Source organism: Jaculus jaculus, chromosome 3 (assembly GCF_020740685.1).
Source record: "Jaculus jaculus isolate mJacJac1 chromosome 3, mJacJac1.mat.Y.cur, whole genome shotgun sequence".
In the NCBI taxonomy this organism is placed as follows: Eukaryota; Metazoa; Chordata; class Mammalia; order Rodentia; family Dipodidae; genus Jaculus; species Jaculus jaculus.
The window spans coordinates 193676-212833 of record NC_059104.1 but is presented as its reverse complement, the minus strand read 5'-3'; the positions used below and the strand labels follow the sequence as shown (position 1 = coordinate 212833).

Below are 19158 nucleotides of genomic sequence, written 5' to 3'. Positions count from 1 at the left end.
AGCCACACATATAATGCAGAAAGCAAAAAGTGGTTCAAGCTACTGACATTGGTTTACAGCAGCAACAGAGCCTGGTAAACCTATACACACATTCACACATGCAAATAAATAAATATTAAAAATATAACAAGGCTAGAGAGATGGTGTAGCAGTTAAGAAACTTGTCTGCAAAGCCCAAAGGCCCAGGTTCAATTCCTCAACACCCACATAAAGCCAGATGTACAAGGTGGTACATGTGTCTGGAGTTTATTTACAGTGACTAGGAGGCCCTGGCGTGCCCCTTCTCTCTCTCTCTCCTTCTCTCTCTTCCTCTCAAATAAATAATTAATTTTTAATATATACATATATGTATATATATATATACATGTATAATATTGGTCCAAATTGTTATAAGTGACTCAAAGATGGGTCAAAAAAGATTGAGGAAGGTTTAAAGAAAGGCAGAAAATAAGAAAGGAAAGAACTAGACAGAGAAAGAGATGGCCAAAGAGGGGGAGTGGGGACATTGGCAGGAAGAGAAGAGCTGGCCTATTCTAACACGGGGTGGCCTCTGATCTCTTTCTTCACATTTCCTCTTCTGGAGTTGAGTTGTTCTTTTCAAAGCAACAGCACTGAACTAATCAAGCTCTCAAGAAGACACCCACTGGGGTGGAAGGGGACTATTGTTCCCTGTGGCTCTCAACCATTGTTCATAAGCCTCCACAGGCTGAAAGGCCTGCTCCTCTGACCTGAGAGTCATGGCAACCATCATGTGACTCTACAAACAGCCCTGCACAAGCCACAGTGCCCCAGCTTGCTTTTCTCTGAAGGAAGCCTGGGGTTTGTGATTTAAGATGCACAGATTCCCCCTGCTGACCTCTCCATGGGCCAATGGGCACTTGCAACAAGCCTGGGAGAAAGCCTACAGGCATCACAGGAGAAAGGTAGGAGGGATTTGTTAGTCCTGCGCTTGAGTGGACACAGTATATGCCTCTGGATGGAGTGTAAAAGTAGATGTAGAAAGCCAGACGTGGTGGTGCATACCTTTAATACTAGCACTCGAGAGGTAGAGGTAGGAGGATTGCTGTGAGTTCAAGGCCACCCTGAGACTCCATAGTGAATTCCAGGTCAACCTGGGCTAGAGTGAGACCCTACCTCGAAAAACCAAAAAAAAAAAAAAAGATATAGAATTGGGAGGTCAGAATTACAGTTCCTAACATGGCCCATCATGATGTTGCCATGCAACAAGACTTCTGCAAAAAATGTACGTTTCATGTGCCACATTTCAGAACCATACCATCTGCAGCCACAATATGTGTTACTAAAGTACTCAATCCCTCACCAAAGGCTTGAAATCATCTTAAAACAAAGACCCATGGGTCTGCTCTTCATCTAGGCTGCATGCACCAGAGAGATTAAAAACTGCACCTGGCTAAGAGAATTTTCAGAGGCTTCAGGTGATGATGAAGGGTCAACTCACTGTCAGGCTTGCATTGTACCCTAGCCTTATTCACCCCTTTCTGTTCTCCTGCTCTACCACACAGGCCTCCATGGGACATTCCTCCCCAGCTCTTTCCAGGGCCAATTCTCACTTCTTATACCTTAGTTCCAAGGCTACTTTTCTTAGTGAGAATCTTCTCACTAATCCTCCTCTAAGAAGCATACCACTATTTTCTGGTTCCTGGTTCTGGTATCTCATGCTACCTCATTGGATGCATTGGATGCACAAGTTCACCATGTAGACACCTGCTCTGTGAATGCTGATATATTTGGTGTGGTGTTTTCAGCCGATAGTAACAATTTAGTAAAGATCTGTTACTAGGGAGAAGACAGAATCTATAAACATTGCTTCCTCAAGTGATCTTCAAGACTAACCCTATTGCATCTTGTTCTTTTTTATCTCAGGGACTGGCAAGGTGAGATAGCCAGTCAACACATCCCAGCTTACATGAATTACCAGGCTCACTGCCTGAGACAGACACATTTTGAAAGGGCCACTAGGAAAAGAAGGGCAGGGAAGGGCTGTTAAAGCAATTAAACAGCTTAATAGCAGGCTATAGCCCTGGAGTGTTTGGAGGCAACAGCTAACTGCACAAAATGTATTCATCTTTGTAATGACCTAGAGACCTATAGCTGGGGTTTCTGGAGGATCCAACATGGCTATTGCAAGCAACCAATCATGTAGACTGGGCATCCACTTGCATGACACAAAGGTGTGAAAAGGACAAACTGTGATCTCACTGGGAGGACAAAACTGAAGCCAAAGTCAATCACAAACAGGAAGGGAAATCATACAAGGTCAAGAAGCAAATGAGAATGCTAAAGAGGAAGATTTGTGGGTGATATACATGATGGCTAAAGGCATAGCCTCTGAGAGAGAAGAGCCAGCCAGAGGAACACCCTGGTGTCCAAGCAGGGGTGTACTAAAGAAAGTAAAGAGGACCTAAAGCTGTTAGACAATAAATGATGGAAATTGGTAGGATGTCCACTCAGGTGTAGACAAAGGAAAGGGGACAGAGTGTGACTGTGGTCCAGATACCAGGGGCCTCACTGAATGAAGAGAGATGTGGGCATATGTGAGAAGGGTAAGGAGGAGCAAGGCTGAAGTCAGCAGTGAGGAACATAGACCTCTTATCCCACTCCAAACACAACCAGCTGTGATGGAAACCAATTTTCCCTCCATTTGAAGAGTAGGGAACCTCTACTCTTTAAGTAGTTAGTAATTGAAAATTGCTGAAAACACCAGGATTTTGATGCAATAGAATGAAGAGAACACTGTACCCCTAACCCACTGTTAGACCTCAGAGAACCAACTATCTCCTCCTTAGCTTGGCACCTCAGGAGGTATTTTAGGACCTGAGTGCTCTTCCCATCATGCCTCCTCCCTTCTCCAAACCCAATAGGTGCCAATGAAGTCCCTATGGCTTCCTGCTTACTGCCTTTTTTGGAATGCTTCCTTCTCCCATCTGGGCTATCTGGCCTACCTGCTCCCATGGGTTTAGTAGCAGGCTGCACACTGCTGAAGGAAGAATCTCTAAATCTGAGGATATATTAATAAAACCTGGCTTGATCTGTTCCTGCTGCTACAACAAGATACCTCATAGTGGACAATTTATAAATAGTAGACATTTACTTCTCACAGTTCTAGAGGCTGAAAGTCTAAGGCCAAGGCTTTGTTAGATTTAGTGTCTGGTGAGGGTTGCTCCCAAGATGTTCCTTTGTTGCTGGGGCCTCAATGACATAAGAAAGGGAATGAGTAGGGAGATTTCTGATGCCTTTGATAAGGGCTTTAATGTCACTCTGAGGAAGGAGACCTCATGACTTAATCACCTCCCCAAATGTCCCACCTCTTAATATCACCACAAGAGAGTTAAGTTTCAGCATGAATCACAGAGAGACACAAAAAGCCAGACCATAGCAACCTTCAAAACTGAAAAGCAAAGAGAACAAAGACTGGGAGGGAGTTAGGGGGATAAATAGATCAGAATACACTATGGGACAAATACAAACTGTTTAAACTATGAAATTATGGGAGACATTTGAAATTGGGCTAAATAAATTTTGCATGATAGAAAGAGGCCTGGGACAGAATGTTGTGGTTTCAGTGTGAATGTGCCCCATAAGCTCATGTATTTGAACACTTACTTCCAAGTTAGTGACACTATTTTGGGACTTACATAACCTTTAGGAGGTGGAACCTAGGTGGAGGAAGTAGGTTACTGGGAGAAAAGTCTTGATATTTACTTCCAGGCTCTGCTTCCAGTCCTCTCTCTGCTTCCTGACCCACTTAGTTGTGAGCAAACTGCTATAGCCACAGCCATGAGCCACTCGGGACATTATGCTTTCCTACCATAATGAACTACATCCTTTTAAGCAAAGAGCCAACATAAGCCCTTTCTCCCTTAAGTTGCTTGATCCAGGTACTTTATAACAACAAGAAAAGTAACTGTATTGGTTTGAATCAGATAGTCCTCATAACCTCATATGTTTTGAATGCTTGGTCCTGCAATGGCAACTTAGGAAGTGGATCCTTTCAAGAAGAGGTGTGTTTCTAGAGAGGGTAGACCTTGAGGTATATTAGCCCCTAGCTTGTCAATGTTAGTTCACCTCACTCTCTTGCTGATATTTTCCATCTTCTATGTCCAGCCTCTCTCATGCCATGCTTTCCACTGACATCATGAAGCTTCTCCTTGAAACTGTAAGCCAAAATAAAAAGTTTCCTCCCATCGGCTGCTTTTGGTCAGGTGTTTTGTCCCAGCAATGAGAAGGTAACTACAATAGTAACTAACATACCAGATATGTGTCAGGACTTCCACAACCCTTCCTCTGTTCAACTTGTGACAGTAGTCCACAGCATTGATTTATATCTACTCAGTTATTAGGAAGTATATTGCAAAATAAACAACAAACAGCCAGATGAGAGAGAAGCAAGAGTAACATATTAGGAAAAGGGCTCAGAACCTCCACACCTTTTCCAGGCACAGTATCCCCCAGGAACCTCCACAGAGGTAGCTATTGAAAACTAACTCCAAGCCTGTCCCTTGGGATGTCCAGAGTTTCCTTACACAAGCATGCCTGATAAAATCACTGAATACTGGAGATAGGCCAAACCTTCATCTCTACCTTCCTCAAGTTGGTTGGGGGTGAGGGCCAAATTTTCTAATTCTTTACTCATATGGTTGGTCCCTTAGTGACTGGCTTCAGTTCAAACTCATCTAGGATCCTCAGCCACCAGTCAACTCACTGGCCAACAGGAAGATACCTATGGCTTTGGAGAGATCAATTCCATAATATAATAGGAAAGGGAAGTGAAAGGCTAAATATATACATATGTCACAATATTATGCCTGTGTAGAAAGCATCTGAGCCTTCCTGAAGACCACAGTAGCAGATGTGGACAAAAAGAAAGTACAGTGTCCTTGAAGAAATGCTTGATACCATAAAGCACTTTTCCCTGAGTTTTTGTGTCCTTAACAAAATGTCATACTGTTTTCTGGAGCTAGATATACTCATCATAAAGCTTATCTGGTAGACCATGCAAGAATACTCAGGAAATGCTGGAAGTGAAGCATGCTTACAAAGGAGACTAACATAGGATGTGAGATGCTTAAAATACCACAAGGCCTCTGGAACTGAGCATGAATAAGGGACAGACAACAGGAACAAAGGAGAATATTTAGATAGATCCAACTGTATAAGAAAATCAGAAGACAATACAAATATTGTCTTTCTTAGAATACTGAAGACTGCTTACAGTAATCTCCTCACTGTGCTAGAGGCTGGGAGTCCATGATTGAGGTGCAGCATTGTGTCTGCAAACATTATTGTTGTGTGGTGGCAGAGGCAGAGGGCTAAATGCTGAGCATTGTGTCCATGCATGGGGAATACAGAACAGTTCATGTAGGCCCTTTTCACAGAAGTATAAATCTATCTCTGATGCCCCTCTCACTTTGTACTTTCTTGTTCACATCCATAGGATTAAGTTTCTAATCCATGAATTTTAATGACATATTGAAATGATAGCTGTGGTGGTTTAAATTAGATATCCCCCATAGATTCATGTGTTTTGAATGCTTGGTCCTAAGCTTGTGGCAATTTGGGAGACAGAGCTTTGCTAGAAGAAGTGTGTTGCTGGGAGGTGGGATTTAAGATGGTCTTGTACTTCATGTTGCTGGAACAAAACACCTGACCAATAGCACCTGATTAGGAAGAAAGATTTTCATTTTGCCTTATAGTCTTGAGGAGAAGCTTCATGATGCCAAAGAAAAGATGGTAGAGTAAATTCTACTAAACATTACCTTGTTGCCAACATCAGATAGACAATAGTAGCAGGAAAGTAAGCTTCTGTACTGTAGCAAGAATTGCTGGCTTAAACACCATAAGCTTGCCATCAACAACACACACCTTCTCCATCAAAGCTCCACCTCTCAAACTGCCACCAGCTGGGAACCAACATTCACAACATGAAATTGTGGGGGAAATCTGATTCAAACAACCACGGATATTATAACCTAGCTTCTACCTTACCAGAGTTCAGCTTACTCTCTTGCTTTCTGCCAGCTGCTGTGGCAAGAAGTAATGTCCAGCCTCTGCTCTACCATTATGTCCCTGCCATGCTGAAACTTCCCTTCAAGGCTGTAAGCTAAAATAGACCCCTTTTTCCTATCAGCTATTTTTGGTTTGGTGTTTTGTCCTAGCAACAAGAAGGTAACTGCAACAGAAAACTGGTACCAAAGAGTACGTCCATTGCAGAAATAAAACCAATTACGTGGTAGAAGAAATATAGAAGGATTTGAAAGTTTGGGCTGAGAAATGCCTTATTGTAAGCAGAGCTTGATGGACCATTCTGGTGAGTTTAAAAGACCCTAAATGCAGAAAGAACTGTTGACTATACAGGCTTCCATATTAGAGGAAAAAGAACTTTGCCAGAACTAGGCTACAGGCAGTTTGTGTAAGAGGCTGCTGTGCTCTTCTCATGTCCTGAGAACTTAAGCAAAGTTAAATTCAAATGTAATAAACTATGTTTGGAAGAACATAAAGCAGAATGATATGAAAGAATAAAGTTGGCACAGGAAAAAAAAAAATGAAAGTTTAGAGCTACAGATTGCAGCTTGGTTGAGCTGCATTTATTTGAGAGATTACCATCACTGAGATTGGGCCAGGTGTTCTGCATTGGTACAGTAGAAAGTGTGCTGATTCTCTTCAGAAAAGAGGAGCCCTGAGGTAATAAAGCTAAAGAATGTCCTGCTCTTCAAATTTGCTTTTCTCCCTGGACTAACAAATTTGTACCCCACCTGGTACTTGTTTTTTAATGTTTTAATTTTTATTTTTTTAGGTTTAATTTTTATTATTGACAACTTCTATACTTACAATAAACCATGATAATTCCCTCCCCCACTTTCCCCTTCAAAACTCCACTCTCCATCATATCCCTTCCCTCTCTCTATTAGTCTCCCTTTTATTTGATGTCATCGTTTTTTTTATCCTATTATCAGGATCTTGTGAAAGTATTGCTAGGCACTGCAAGGTCATGGATATTGAGGCCAATTTCTGTCCAGACTGTTGCATTATAAGGAGTCCTGCTCTTCCTTTGGCTCTTGCATTCTTTCCACCACCTCTTCTTCTTCAGTGGACCCTGAGCTTTGGAGGGCGTGACAGAGATGTTTCAGTGCTGGACACCGCCCCCCCTCACTTCTTCTGAGCACTATGCTGCCTTTTGGGTCATTCCAGTGGTCACCACCATGTGAATAGAGAAGTTTCTCTAACCAAAAGTGAGAGTAGCATTAATACATGAATATGAACATTAAGTGTAGTGCTTACTAGGCAGTTTGATGAGCATAATATATGCATTTAACCAGACAAAAACAGGCTTTATACACCTAAGACTCACAACCACCCCTGCCAATAGGCTTTTGATTAGGTTTTCAGTACCAGGCATTTATTCCCTTCCATAGAGCAGGCTTCCAGACCAATTAGAGAGCAGTTGGTTTCCCCCAGAGCAGACAGACATGCCACTATTGAACTCGTTTGGTCATTTGGCCTGTCTGGCCAAAAGTGAGACTTCCAGTATCCATTGTTTTCACCACTGATGACTTATGTCTCCCACAGGGATGCATGCAGTGCAGCTTTTTTTCCAGCTTACAGTCAGCTGGTATACAGGGAGGAGGTTTTCAGCTCAGCCCAGCTTGATTTCTCAGTAACCTTGCTGCCCAGGCATGTGAAGGCTTTGGCAATAGGGTCTTGCCATCTGTTTCTCCTGAGAAACCAAGGAACTTAGCAATACCCTTTAATATTTTGGAGGGAGCAGGGACCTCCCTGACCAATAATTCACTGGAAGGTATCCCATTCCTGGCACTGAAAATTTTCTAGTTACAATCTATGGCTTCTGGATGTGCTGTTATTCAAAAAAGTAGGTTTGCATATGTCTTATTCAGACTATCTCGAAGTTTGACTGACCCTCACCCCTACTCTTCTGTTACTCAGCCTCTTCCCCTGGCCTCATTTAGGCCATTCCACTCCCTGTAATCTATTCTTCTACTTACATATATATAATACTATCCCTTAAGTCCTTCCCTCTCCTCCCTCCCTTATAGCCTTCTTCAAGCTTACTGGCCTCTGCTATCAATTTTTGTTTCCAGCTCACACACAAGTCTACACATTTGTAGCTAGGATCCTCGTATGAAAGAGAGAACATGCAACGTTTGCCTTTCTGGGCCCAAGTTACCTCACTTAGTATAATCCTTTACAGATCCACCCATTTCCCTGCAAATTTCGTAACTGCATTTTTCTTTACCACTGAATATAACGCCATTGTGTAAGTGCATCACATCTTTATTATCTATTCATCTGTTGAGGGACATGTAGGCTGGTTCCATTCCCTAGCTATTGTGAATAGAGCAGCAATAAACATGGTTGTGCAAGTATCTCTAAGGTAGTGAGAAGACTCATTAGGTTATATGACTAGGAATGCTATAGCTGGATCATATGGTAAATCTATTTTTAGCTGTCTCAAGAACCTCCACCCTGATTTCCACAATGGCTGTACCAGACTACATTCCCACCAACAGTGTAAAAGGGTTCCCCTTTTACTGCATCCTCGCCAACATTTATTGTCATTTGTTTTCTTGATAGTAGCCATTCTGACAGGAGTGAGATGGAATCTCAAAATAGTTTCAATTTGCATTTCCCTGATGGCTAAGGACATAGTCCCTAAACCTATTTAGTATTATGTTTGCTGCAAGTTTGTCATTTTGATTTAATTTTGGTAGACCATATGAATCAAGGATATCATTCATTTCTTTCAGATTTTCAAACTTAGATATATATATATTCTTAAAGTATGTCCTTGTGATTTTCTGAATTTCTTTGATATCTGTTGTAATGGTGCCTTCTTCATCTCTAATTTTATGAATTTTTGTCTCTTCTCTCTTTCTTCTGGTCAGATTTCCTAAGGGTTTAACCCATCTTCTTTATCCTTTCAGAGAAAAAACTATTTGTTTCATTGATTTTTTTGGATTGTTTTTTGGGTTCCTATTCCATTAATTTCTGCCCTAATTTTTATTATTTTTTCCCATCTACTGATTTTTGGTTTGCCTTGTTCGTTTTCCAAGGCCGTACGGTGAAGCATTAAAATGTTTACTTGTAAGTAGTTCAATGGGAAAAAGAGATACCACCAGTGAATATACTCAATAGTGGACACTGCAAGCCTTATAATTGGCCAGCCAGCCCAAATGAGCCAACGGGTGCAATAGTGGCACATCTGTCATGGTGGAAACCAACTGCCCTCCAACTGGGCTGGAGGCCAGCTCCATGGGGGAAAACACATCCCTGATACTGAAAACTTAGAACAGCGGTAGCCACGAGCGCTAGGGGTGTAACATCTGCTGATGTCTGGATAAATGTATATACTATGCTTATCAAACTGCCCAGTAAGCACTTCTCTTAATATTTATACCCTTATATTAATGCTACTCTCACTTTGGGTAGAGAATCTTCTCTTTTCAGATGGAAGTGACTTTGGGATGACTCAGAAGGTATCATAGTGCTGGAAAGAAGTGACTGAAGTACCGAGTAACATCTCGATCACACCTTCCAAGGCTCAGGGTTTAATGCGGAAGAGGTAGCGGGAAGAACGTAAGAGCCAAAGAAGTGTAGAACTCCTTACATCGTGCTCCCTCCAAACATAAAATGGCCTGGATATCCATGACCTCATAGTCCCTGACACTACCTACACAAGACCATCATAAGAGGAGGAAAAGACCATACACCAAAATAAGAGAGAGACTGATTGAGATGGGGAGGAGATATGATGGAGAATGGAATTTCAAAGGGGAAAGAGGGGTGGAAGTGGGAGGGTATTACCATGGGATACTTTTTATAATCATGGAAAATGTTAATAAAAATTGAGAAAAAAATTTTTTAAGTAAAAAATAAAAAATTGTTTACTTGTGAATTCTCTAATTTCTTAATATAGGCACTTAGAACTATAAATTTTCCTCTAAGGACTGCCTTCATTGTGTTCCAAAGGTTTTGGTATGTTGTATTCTCATCATCATTTGATTCTATGAATTTATTGATTTCCTTTCTGATTTCTTCAATAACTCATTCATCATTCCATAGTGTACTGTTTAGTTTCCATGAATTTTTGTATGCTATGTAATTGTTTGTGTTGCTGATTTGTAGTTTAATCCCATTGTGTCAGATAGAGCACAAGGGATTATTTCAATTTTCCTAATTGAAATAATAGATATAATATATGGTCTATTTGGGGGAATGTTCCATGTGCTCCTGAGAAAAATGAATATCCTGCAGCTTTTGTATGGGATGTTCTATAGATATCTGTTAGGTCCATTTGTTCCATGACATCATTTAATCCAGATGTCTCTCTGTTTATATTTTGCCAGATGATTTGTCCATTGATGAGAGTGGGTATTGAAGTCACCCACTACAACTGTATTTGGTGTTATCTGTGACCTTAAGTCTAATAGTGTTTGATGAAACTGGGAGCCCCCATGTTAGGTGTGTATATGATTAGAATTGCGATGTCTTCCTGTTAGAGTGTTCCTTTAATCAGTATAAAGTGACATCTTTATATTTCCTCACTATCATTGTTTTCTATCCTGTCAGATATTAGGATAGCAACCCCTGCTTGTTTCCTAGGCCCATTTGATTGAAATACAGTTTTCCACCCTTTCACCCTAAGACAGTGTCTATTTTTTATTGAGATGTGAACTTCATGGAGGCAACAAACAGCAGGATCCTGCCTTTTAATCCAGTCTGCAGGCCTGTGTATTTTGGTTGGGGTATTGAGGCCATTGATATTAAGAGTCATTATTGAAAGGTGTGTGTTTATTCTTGCCATTCTTCTTGTTTTGCAGTGCCTTCTGTTTTCCTTTTACTCTTTTATTTTAACTGTTAGTTGGGTATGGTTTATTTTTGCTGTTTCCTTCTGTGTGTGCTTTGGTTTCGCTTCAGTGTAAAGGATTCCTTCAAGTATTTTCTGTAGAGCTGGCTTAGTTTTTATAAGTTCCTTTAGCCTGTTTTTGTTGTGGAATGTCCTTATTTCTCCTTCAATTTGGATAGATACCTTTGCCGGATAAAGTAATCTTGGTTGACAGTTGTTATCTTTCAGAACTTGGAAAACATCATTCAAAGCCCTTCTGGCTTTTAAAGTTTGTATTGAGTAATCTGCTGTGATCCTGATAGGCATGCCTTTATAGGTGACTTGCTTTTCCTCTCTAACTGCTTTCAAAATATTTTCTTTGGTTTGTGTGTTTAATAGTTTAATTATAACATGATGAGGAGAGGTTCTTTCTAGGTTTTATCTGTTAGGTGTTCTAGAAGCTTCCTGTAACTGCACTGGCATTTCTTTCCCAATTTGGAGAAATTTTTTTTCTATGATTTTGTTGAAATTGCCTACTAAGCCTCTGGGTTGAAGTTCTTCTCCTTATACTATACCCTGAATTCTTATGTTTGATCTTTTCATAGTGTCCTGAATATCTTAAAATTTCCATTCATATCTTCCTATTAGCTTGTCTTTCTCTTTGTTGGACTGTATTTGATCTGCCACCTGGTCTTCTAGTTTAGATATTTTGTTCTCTCCTTCATCCATTCTACTAATGAGACTTTCCACAGAATTTTCTATTTGACTGTGTTTTTCAGTGCTAGAGTTTCTGCCTGGATTTTCTTTAGTATTTCTATTTGCTTACCCATGTCTTGTAATGACCTCCTTATTTCATTAAGCTGGTTTCCTGTGTCCTCTTGGACTTCCTTCAGGAGTTTTCCTTCTTTAATTCCTTTGTTTTCTCCTTTGATTCCTTTGATTTCTTTGAACATAGATAAAATCTTTAAAAAATATTTTTCAGGCATTTCATCTAAAACAATCTCATTGGGTGTCATTTCTGATGGATTTATAATTTTTGGTGGGGTTGTATTTTCTTGATTCTTTGTGTTTCTTATTTTATAATGTAGCAGGTTTTGCATCCTGATTTGATTTGATGCCTGGGATTTCTAACTATCTGTGGTGCTCTTACAGTTGGAAATCTAACTTTATGTACCTTCATAGTAGGAGTTTAAGGTGCCAAGTGTAGTTCTTGTACTCCAATCTCACTGCTGAAATAATCCTAGGTGTTGAGTTTGCCTGCTATTCAAGTGGGCTGGGTGGAGAAATTTACTGACAAAATTCTAAAATTCAACTGAGCAATATACACATTCAATAAAAACCAGCACAGAGTGTGCAAGTGTGGGAATTACAACAAACAGATAACCTTATAAAGCCAAAATCCCTAAGGGTATGTGTTGCTCTACACCCTTAATCCTGTCAGCTGGGAGGTTGAGATTTGTGTTCTGAAATGGGTTCCACGTCAGCCTGGGCCTGAATCAGACCCTGCTCCCAATAATAACAGAAGAAAAAGACAAAGGCCCTATTAATATGAAAGCATCAAAGGCAATAATATTTAACCCCCAAATACAGCTTAATTGAGAATGGTAAAGCCAACAACGAATATGTAACCCATAACCTGCCCTGACATGGAAAGAAAGATTGGCAGTTCCAGTGAAGGCTTATGTACCTGCTTTTTCATCAGTCAGCCTTTTTATCTTTTGGAGTGGCATCCAATCTCACCAATGCTGAGTGCCCACCTCTGTCCCTCCATGTTGTGCTGTGGAGCTGGTGCTTTTATCAGCTGTGCTGGATGCCTTGCCACCAGGGATTGAATGCATTCCCCAGAGATTTGTGGTTCTGATGGTTTGGGGATGGGAGAGTGCAGGAAGCCTGGAGTTGTACTAGGACTGCTCAGCTGGTCCCACCTGTATCCCTTTTATCAGTTCCTTAGCTGATCTATGCCGTCTCCCCTTCAGGTTTGATGAGATTGGAAAATCTTGTTTGGTCTTTGATCCTGTAGCTGGGTGACAGGCCAGTGGGTGCATGGATATGTGTGGGCTGCAAGCACCTCTGTGGGATTCTGGCCAGTTTTTCCTCCTTTCTGGTAGATCTTGGTCTCTCTCTCTCTCTTGGTCTCACAGTTTCTCCACTGTGGCTGATAAAAACCTATATACCTTCAGTTTTGGGAAGAAAAGTGTACTTTGATATAGTTTTACTTAAATCTCTCCCTAGGCTCATTTATAGTGACTCCTATGGAGCCATCTTTGTTTTTTATTTTTTTAGGTTTATTTATTTGTAAGCAGAGAGATAAAGAAAAAAGTGACAGGCACAGAGACATTGGGCATGCCAAGACCTCCATTCACTGCAAAGAAACTCCATATGCATGTGCCACTTTGTGTATTTGGCTTTACGTGGGTATTGGGGAATTGATTGTGGGTCATTAGGCTTCTCAGGCAAACACCTTAATTGATAAGCCATCTCTCCAGTCTGGTACTTAGTTTGTGTTTTGTTTTGTTTTGGTTTGCTTTGTTTTTTGAGGTAGGGTCTCACTCTAGCCCAGGATGACCTGAAATTCACTATAGAGTCTCGGGGTGGCCTCGAACTCATGACAATCCTCCTACCTCTACCTTCTGAGTGCTGGGATTAAAAGCGTGCACCACCACGCCTGGCTCTGGTACTTGTTTTGGAAGTAGAACAAATTCAGTGAAGAGAGGGTCATTGGATTTGGAATGAGGTCTGCTTGGGGATGCACACTAGATAATGTGAGGCAGGGTTATTATAGTTCCTGCATGGAGGCTCTGGAAGTCCATGACATGGAGACACCAGCACTTTAGATGTGCTAGGATTATAAGATGGCCACTAAGGGAAGCTACTGGCTCAGGATGTATTTTTCTCCTGGGCTATAAGCAGCCTAACTGGAGAGTGGAATTTGAACACCAGATATATCTCCACAGATTCCAGATGCCTGAAACAGAGCTTCAGGATTGATATTTGCCCTGTTTGTTTTTTGTCTTTCATTGGTCCAATGTTTTCTTGCAATGTCTTCTTTTTGTGATAGGAAAGTTTACTCTGTGCCATTATGTGCATGTAAATTGTGTTGTGATTTTACCAGTTCACAATTAAGAGACCATCTCAGAAGAGACTTTGGACTTTTGAGAAGTGTTGTGATTGATTAAAAAAAAAAAAAAAACTTGGGGAGGGCTGCAGAGATTGCTCAGTGGTTAAGAACACTTGATTGCAAAGCCACATGGTCTGGATTCAGTTCCCCAGTACCCATGTAAAGCCATAGGCACAAAGTGAAGCATACATCTGGAGTTTGTTTGAAGTGGCAAGAGGCCCTGGGGCACCCATACTCAAAGTCTCTCTCTCTCTCCCTGTGTGTGTATAAATGCTTCTTTCTTTCTTTCTTTCTTTCTTTCTTTCTTTCTTTCTTTCTTTCTTTCTTTCTCTTGTCTGTCTCAAATAAATTTTAAAAAGTATTGGGGGCTGTAGATATGGCTTAGCCATTGAGGCACTTGCCTACAAAGTCAAAGGACAAAGGTTTAATTCCCCAGGACCCACAGAAGCCAGATGAATAAGGTGGCACATGTGTCTGTAGTTTGTTTGCAGTGGAGGCCCTGGCACACCCATTATCTCCTCTCTCTCTCTCTCTCTCTCAATAAATAAATATTTTATATTTAAAAAAAACTACTGGGACTTTTAAGTTGGGCTGAATGCATTTTTCATCATAAGGTGGCCATGTGTCTATGGGAGCCAGGGGAAGAACATGGTAGTTTGAATCAAGTGCTCCCCATAGACTCATGTGTTTTGGCATGGCTCCTTGTCCTCCATGTTAACCAGAAGTGGATTCATGTGTTTTGGATGCTTGATCCCCAGCTGATGGCAATTTGGGAGGTGGAGACTTGCTGGATTAGTTGTATTTGCTGAGATCAGGCTTTGGAATGATACAGTTCAGCTTCCCCCTTGCCAGGGTTCATCTCACTCTCTTGTTGCTTTCTTTCCATTGTTGTAGCAAGAAGTATGTCCAGACTTCAGGTTAAGATGGTGGCATAGGTACCATGCCAAAGCAGCCTAGGGGCAAAAGGGCCAAAAAAAACCCCACAAAATATGCACTTTGACTAAAAAGTGAGGTGTATTGGAAATTGAAATGGCAGCAGAAAAGTAGGAGAGATCCAGAGCCCACACAGGCCGGCAGAAGCGGCTCTGGAAGGACCACAGTGGCGGCATGCTGGGAGGCCTCCGGACTTGGCTTGAGCCACAGGAAAAGCCAGGTGAGGGGATTTTCCACTCATGCTAGAGTTCTCTGCAAACCCAAGAAATGTGAAGGGAAAATGGCAGTGAACAACAGAGGAGCAGATCACAAGGTAGAAGAACACATGGAACAGCGAGCAACATCGGCAGCCTACCCTCTCCCACCACCAGTGCCCAGCTCCCAGGAACAGAGCAGCAGTCCAAGGACATGCCTACTTGAACCAACAGTGAACCAAAGAGGGACCCAAGCAGAAGTGCAGCTAACTGAGACAAAAATCATCCCAAAAGGTAATTGGGGTTATACCAGGTCAGTTCCCACCAAATAAACCTGGTATATAGGCCTGAACCTGAAGTGCTAATTGCACCTTCCATATGAGGGTAAATTATATGTTAAATCTGATGGATGGTCAGATTTGCCATTCTTAAATAAGCTGTATTTTGGGCTTGTTATTTGTTGCTTCTTGATTTATAGTGGCTTTGTTTCATCTGTTATACATTAGGGAAGGGTCTCACCTGCTCACAAGCTGACTTGGAACCCTCTACAGACCAGAAATATTAACCTCTTTGTTGTCAGGATTAAAGGAGTAGGTGAGGCACCACACAGCCTAAGGGACAGACAGAGGATCTGGTTATCATAATACCTACACTTGGATAAATACTTGTGCTGTTTTTCATTGAAGGTGTACATTGTTTAGTTAAATTTTAGAAAATATCTGTATTTGGTTCCACTCAGTCTACTTGAATACTCTCATAGCAGGCAAACCCAACACCTAGAGTCACTTTTGTAGATACTCTGAGTCTTGAGAGCCACACCTAGTGCCTTAAGATCCTACCCTGAAGATATATAACATCAAATTGATTGATACATCTAACAATACCCAGCTAACTAGAAAATACAATCATTAAATAATCCAGGATGCAAAAATATATTCATTATAACACAAGAAACACAAAAAATCAAGACAATATAAATCCACCAAAAAGTATTAATGCATCAGAAATGACCTCCAGTGAGAACGAGTTAGAGGAAATGCCTGAGAAAGATTTCAAAAGAATGATTATAAATATGTTCAAAGAACTCAAAGAAGAAATCAAAGGAAGCAAAGAAGACACAGGACACCAATTTAATGAAATAAAGAGGTCAGTACTAGACATAAATAAGGAAATAGAAATAATAAAGAAGAGACTTCCGGTTAAGATGGCGGCTTAGGTACCACACCAAAGCAGCCTTGTGGGGAAAAAGACCGAAAAAACTCAGCAAAATACACACTTTTACTAAAGAGTGAGGTGTATAGGAAATCAAAATGGCAGTGGAGAAGTAGAAGAGATCCAGAGCTCGCACAGGCCGGCTAAAGTGGCCCCGGCAGGTCCGCTGACCATGGCAGCGGCGGCGCACCAGAAAGCTGCCAGTCTCGACTCCAGCCACAGGAAAAGCCAGGTGCGAGGAGCTTCCACTCACACTGGAGCTCTCCACAACTCAAGAAACTTGAAGGGAGAGTGGCAGTGAACAATGGAGGAGTAGATCACAAGGTAGAAGGATACGTGGAACAGTGAGAGAACCATAGCAGCTGCGGCTCCCTCCCCTCCCTCACCACCTGTGCCTAGCTCCAGTGAACAGAGCAGCAGTCCAGTACCCAGCCATGCCAACTTGAGCAAACAGCGGGACCCAAGCAGGAGCAGGGTCCCGCAGCAACATCAGCGGCTCCGGCACCAGCAGCAGCGGCCCCAGCAGTGGCAGATCCAGAAGCAGCAGCTTCAGAGACAGCAGTCACAGATCCAGCAGCAGCAGCAGAGGATCCAGCAGTAGCAGCGCAAGCAGCAGCAGCATTGGCAGCAGCAGCAGTGAACCCAGCAGAGGCGACAGACCCAGCAGTGGCAGCTTTAGCAGCAGCAGTGACATATCCAGCAGCAGCAGCTTCAGCAGCAGGGGTGCTGTTCTGCAGGGCCACAGTTGCCAGGCTTGGTTTGCCCTGCAGGAAAAGCCAGTGCCCAGATCCAGAAATTAGAACAGCAGCCCAACAACCCAGCCAGCAACTTGACTGAGACCAAAATCATCCAAAAAGGTAACTGGGATTGATTGCACCAGGGAAGGGTCTCACTTGGTCACAAGCTGACTTGGATCCCTCAACAGACCAAAAATCTTAACTGCTTTGTTGCTAGAGGATCTGGTTGTTATAATAACTACTCTTGCATAAATATTTGGTGCTGTTTTTGATTGAATGTGTACAGTGTTTAGTTAAATTTTAGAATCTAACTGTATTTTATTCCACTCAGCCTACTGGAATACTCCCATAGCAGGGAAACTCAACCCCTAGGAACAACTTTGTAGATACTCTGAGAGCTCTAAGAGCCACATATAACACCTTAAGCTCCTATCCTGAAGATATATAACATCAAATCAATTGATACAGCTAAGAATACCTAGCTAGCTAGAAAATCCAAGCATTAACTTAATCCAAGATGCAAAAATATATACGTTATAACACAAGAAACACTAAAAAGCAAGATAATATAAATCCACCTAACAGTATTAATGCATCAGAAATGACCTCCAATGAAATGAGTTAGAGGAAATGCCTGAGAAAGATTTCAAAAAATGATTGTAAATATGTTCAAAGAAGTCAGAGAACAAATCAAAGGAGTCAAAGAGGAACTCAAAGAGGAAATCAAAGGAATCAAATAATTGACGCAGGACACCAATTTCATGAAATAAAGAAGGCAATACAAGACATAAATAAGGAAATAGAAATAATAAAGAAAAACCAGTCAGAATTGCTAGCAATGAAGAACACAGTTAATGAAATAAAAAAAACTCTGTAGAAAATCTCACCAGTAGAATGGATGAAGGAGAGGACAGAATATCTAAGCTAGAAGACCAGGTGGCAGATCTAATACAGTCCAACAAAGAGAAAGACAAACTTATAGAAAAGTATGAGTGGGAATTTCAAGATATTCGGGACACTATGAAAAGATCAAATATAAGAATTCAGGGCATAGAAGAAGGAGAAGAATTCCACTCCAAAGGCATAGTAGGTGTCTTCCTCACCATATTATAATCAAACTACCAAACACACAAACCAAAGAAAAAATATTGAAAGCAGTCAGATGGAAAAATCAAGTAACCTACAAAGGCAAGCCCATCAGGATTACAGCAGATTACTCAACACAAATTTAAAAGCCAGGGAGCCCTTCTTCTCCCCACTTGGCTGCCAGAGCTGCTTGCTGCCTTCCAGCATGGCTTGAAGACCAGCATGGACTGAAGACCTGTGTCAATTGAAGATCCACATGGACAGAGACTCAGTGGCTCCTCAGGAAATCTCTGTGCCTTCTGGCGCCATCTGCAGCGCTGGATCAGGACTTCTGAACCATGTGGCCACGTGGACTGAGCAGCTACCAGGTTTCTTGATTCTCAGGCTTGCAACTGCTATTGGACTACTGGAAACTAATCCAATAAATTCCCTTTTTAAAATAATTCATTCTAGCAGTTCTGTTCCTCTAGAGAACCCTAACTAATACATCAGATATAACTTTAGTACATGCCAGCTTCTATGTCAGCATGCCGTCACAACATACAGGAGAGAGGCAGGAGGCTGGCCAGCATGATTTCAATCATAGCTCTGGGAATGGAATGCCCAGAAAGCTATCAGTTACTGAGCTCTCCAGAGCATCCATTACATCATTCTCTCATGGAATGACCGAAGGTTGATGGAACAAAAGGATAACTCAGCCTCTTCCTAGCCATGCCAAAGAATTTCATCAAAACTACCTCAGAAACCTACTTCTTCATGCTTCATGTGATGTGATGGTCAAAATGACCAAGCTTTCATAACTTATATGCTGTACTCCAGTTATGCATAATTTGGTCTCATCTATGTAAGGAAAGAACTGTAAACAATGACTGGGAGGAATAATACCAATGTGATTACAGTGATGGCTTGTCAAGTGCAGATACTAGATATGGATGATTCATGGCTTCTGAAATTTCATTTGGGGCTATAAAAATATCTTTCTTTGGTGATCATAAAATAAGAAATTAAGTTAAAAAA

At 41.4% G+C, this 19158-nt stretch overlaps 1 protein-coding gene across 1 annotated transcript in view; it reads left to right on the top strand.

Annotated features, from left to right (window-relative positions):
• Nucleotides 1-832: 832 nt before the first annotated feature.
• Nucleotides 833-19158, top strand: part of Cfap97d2 (CFAP97 domain containing 2) — a 34524-nt gene continuing 16198 nt past the window's right edge. Inside the window, exon 1 of the mRNA XM_004663429.2 lies at nucleotides 833-923. Coding sequence (XP_004663486.1) covers nucleotides 834-923 — 90 coding nt within the window. The 5' untranslated portion in view covers nucleotide 833. The remainder of the gene's footprint in view (nucleotides 924-19158) is intronic.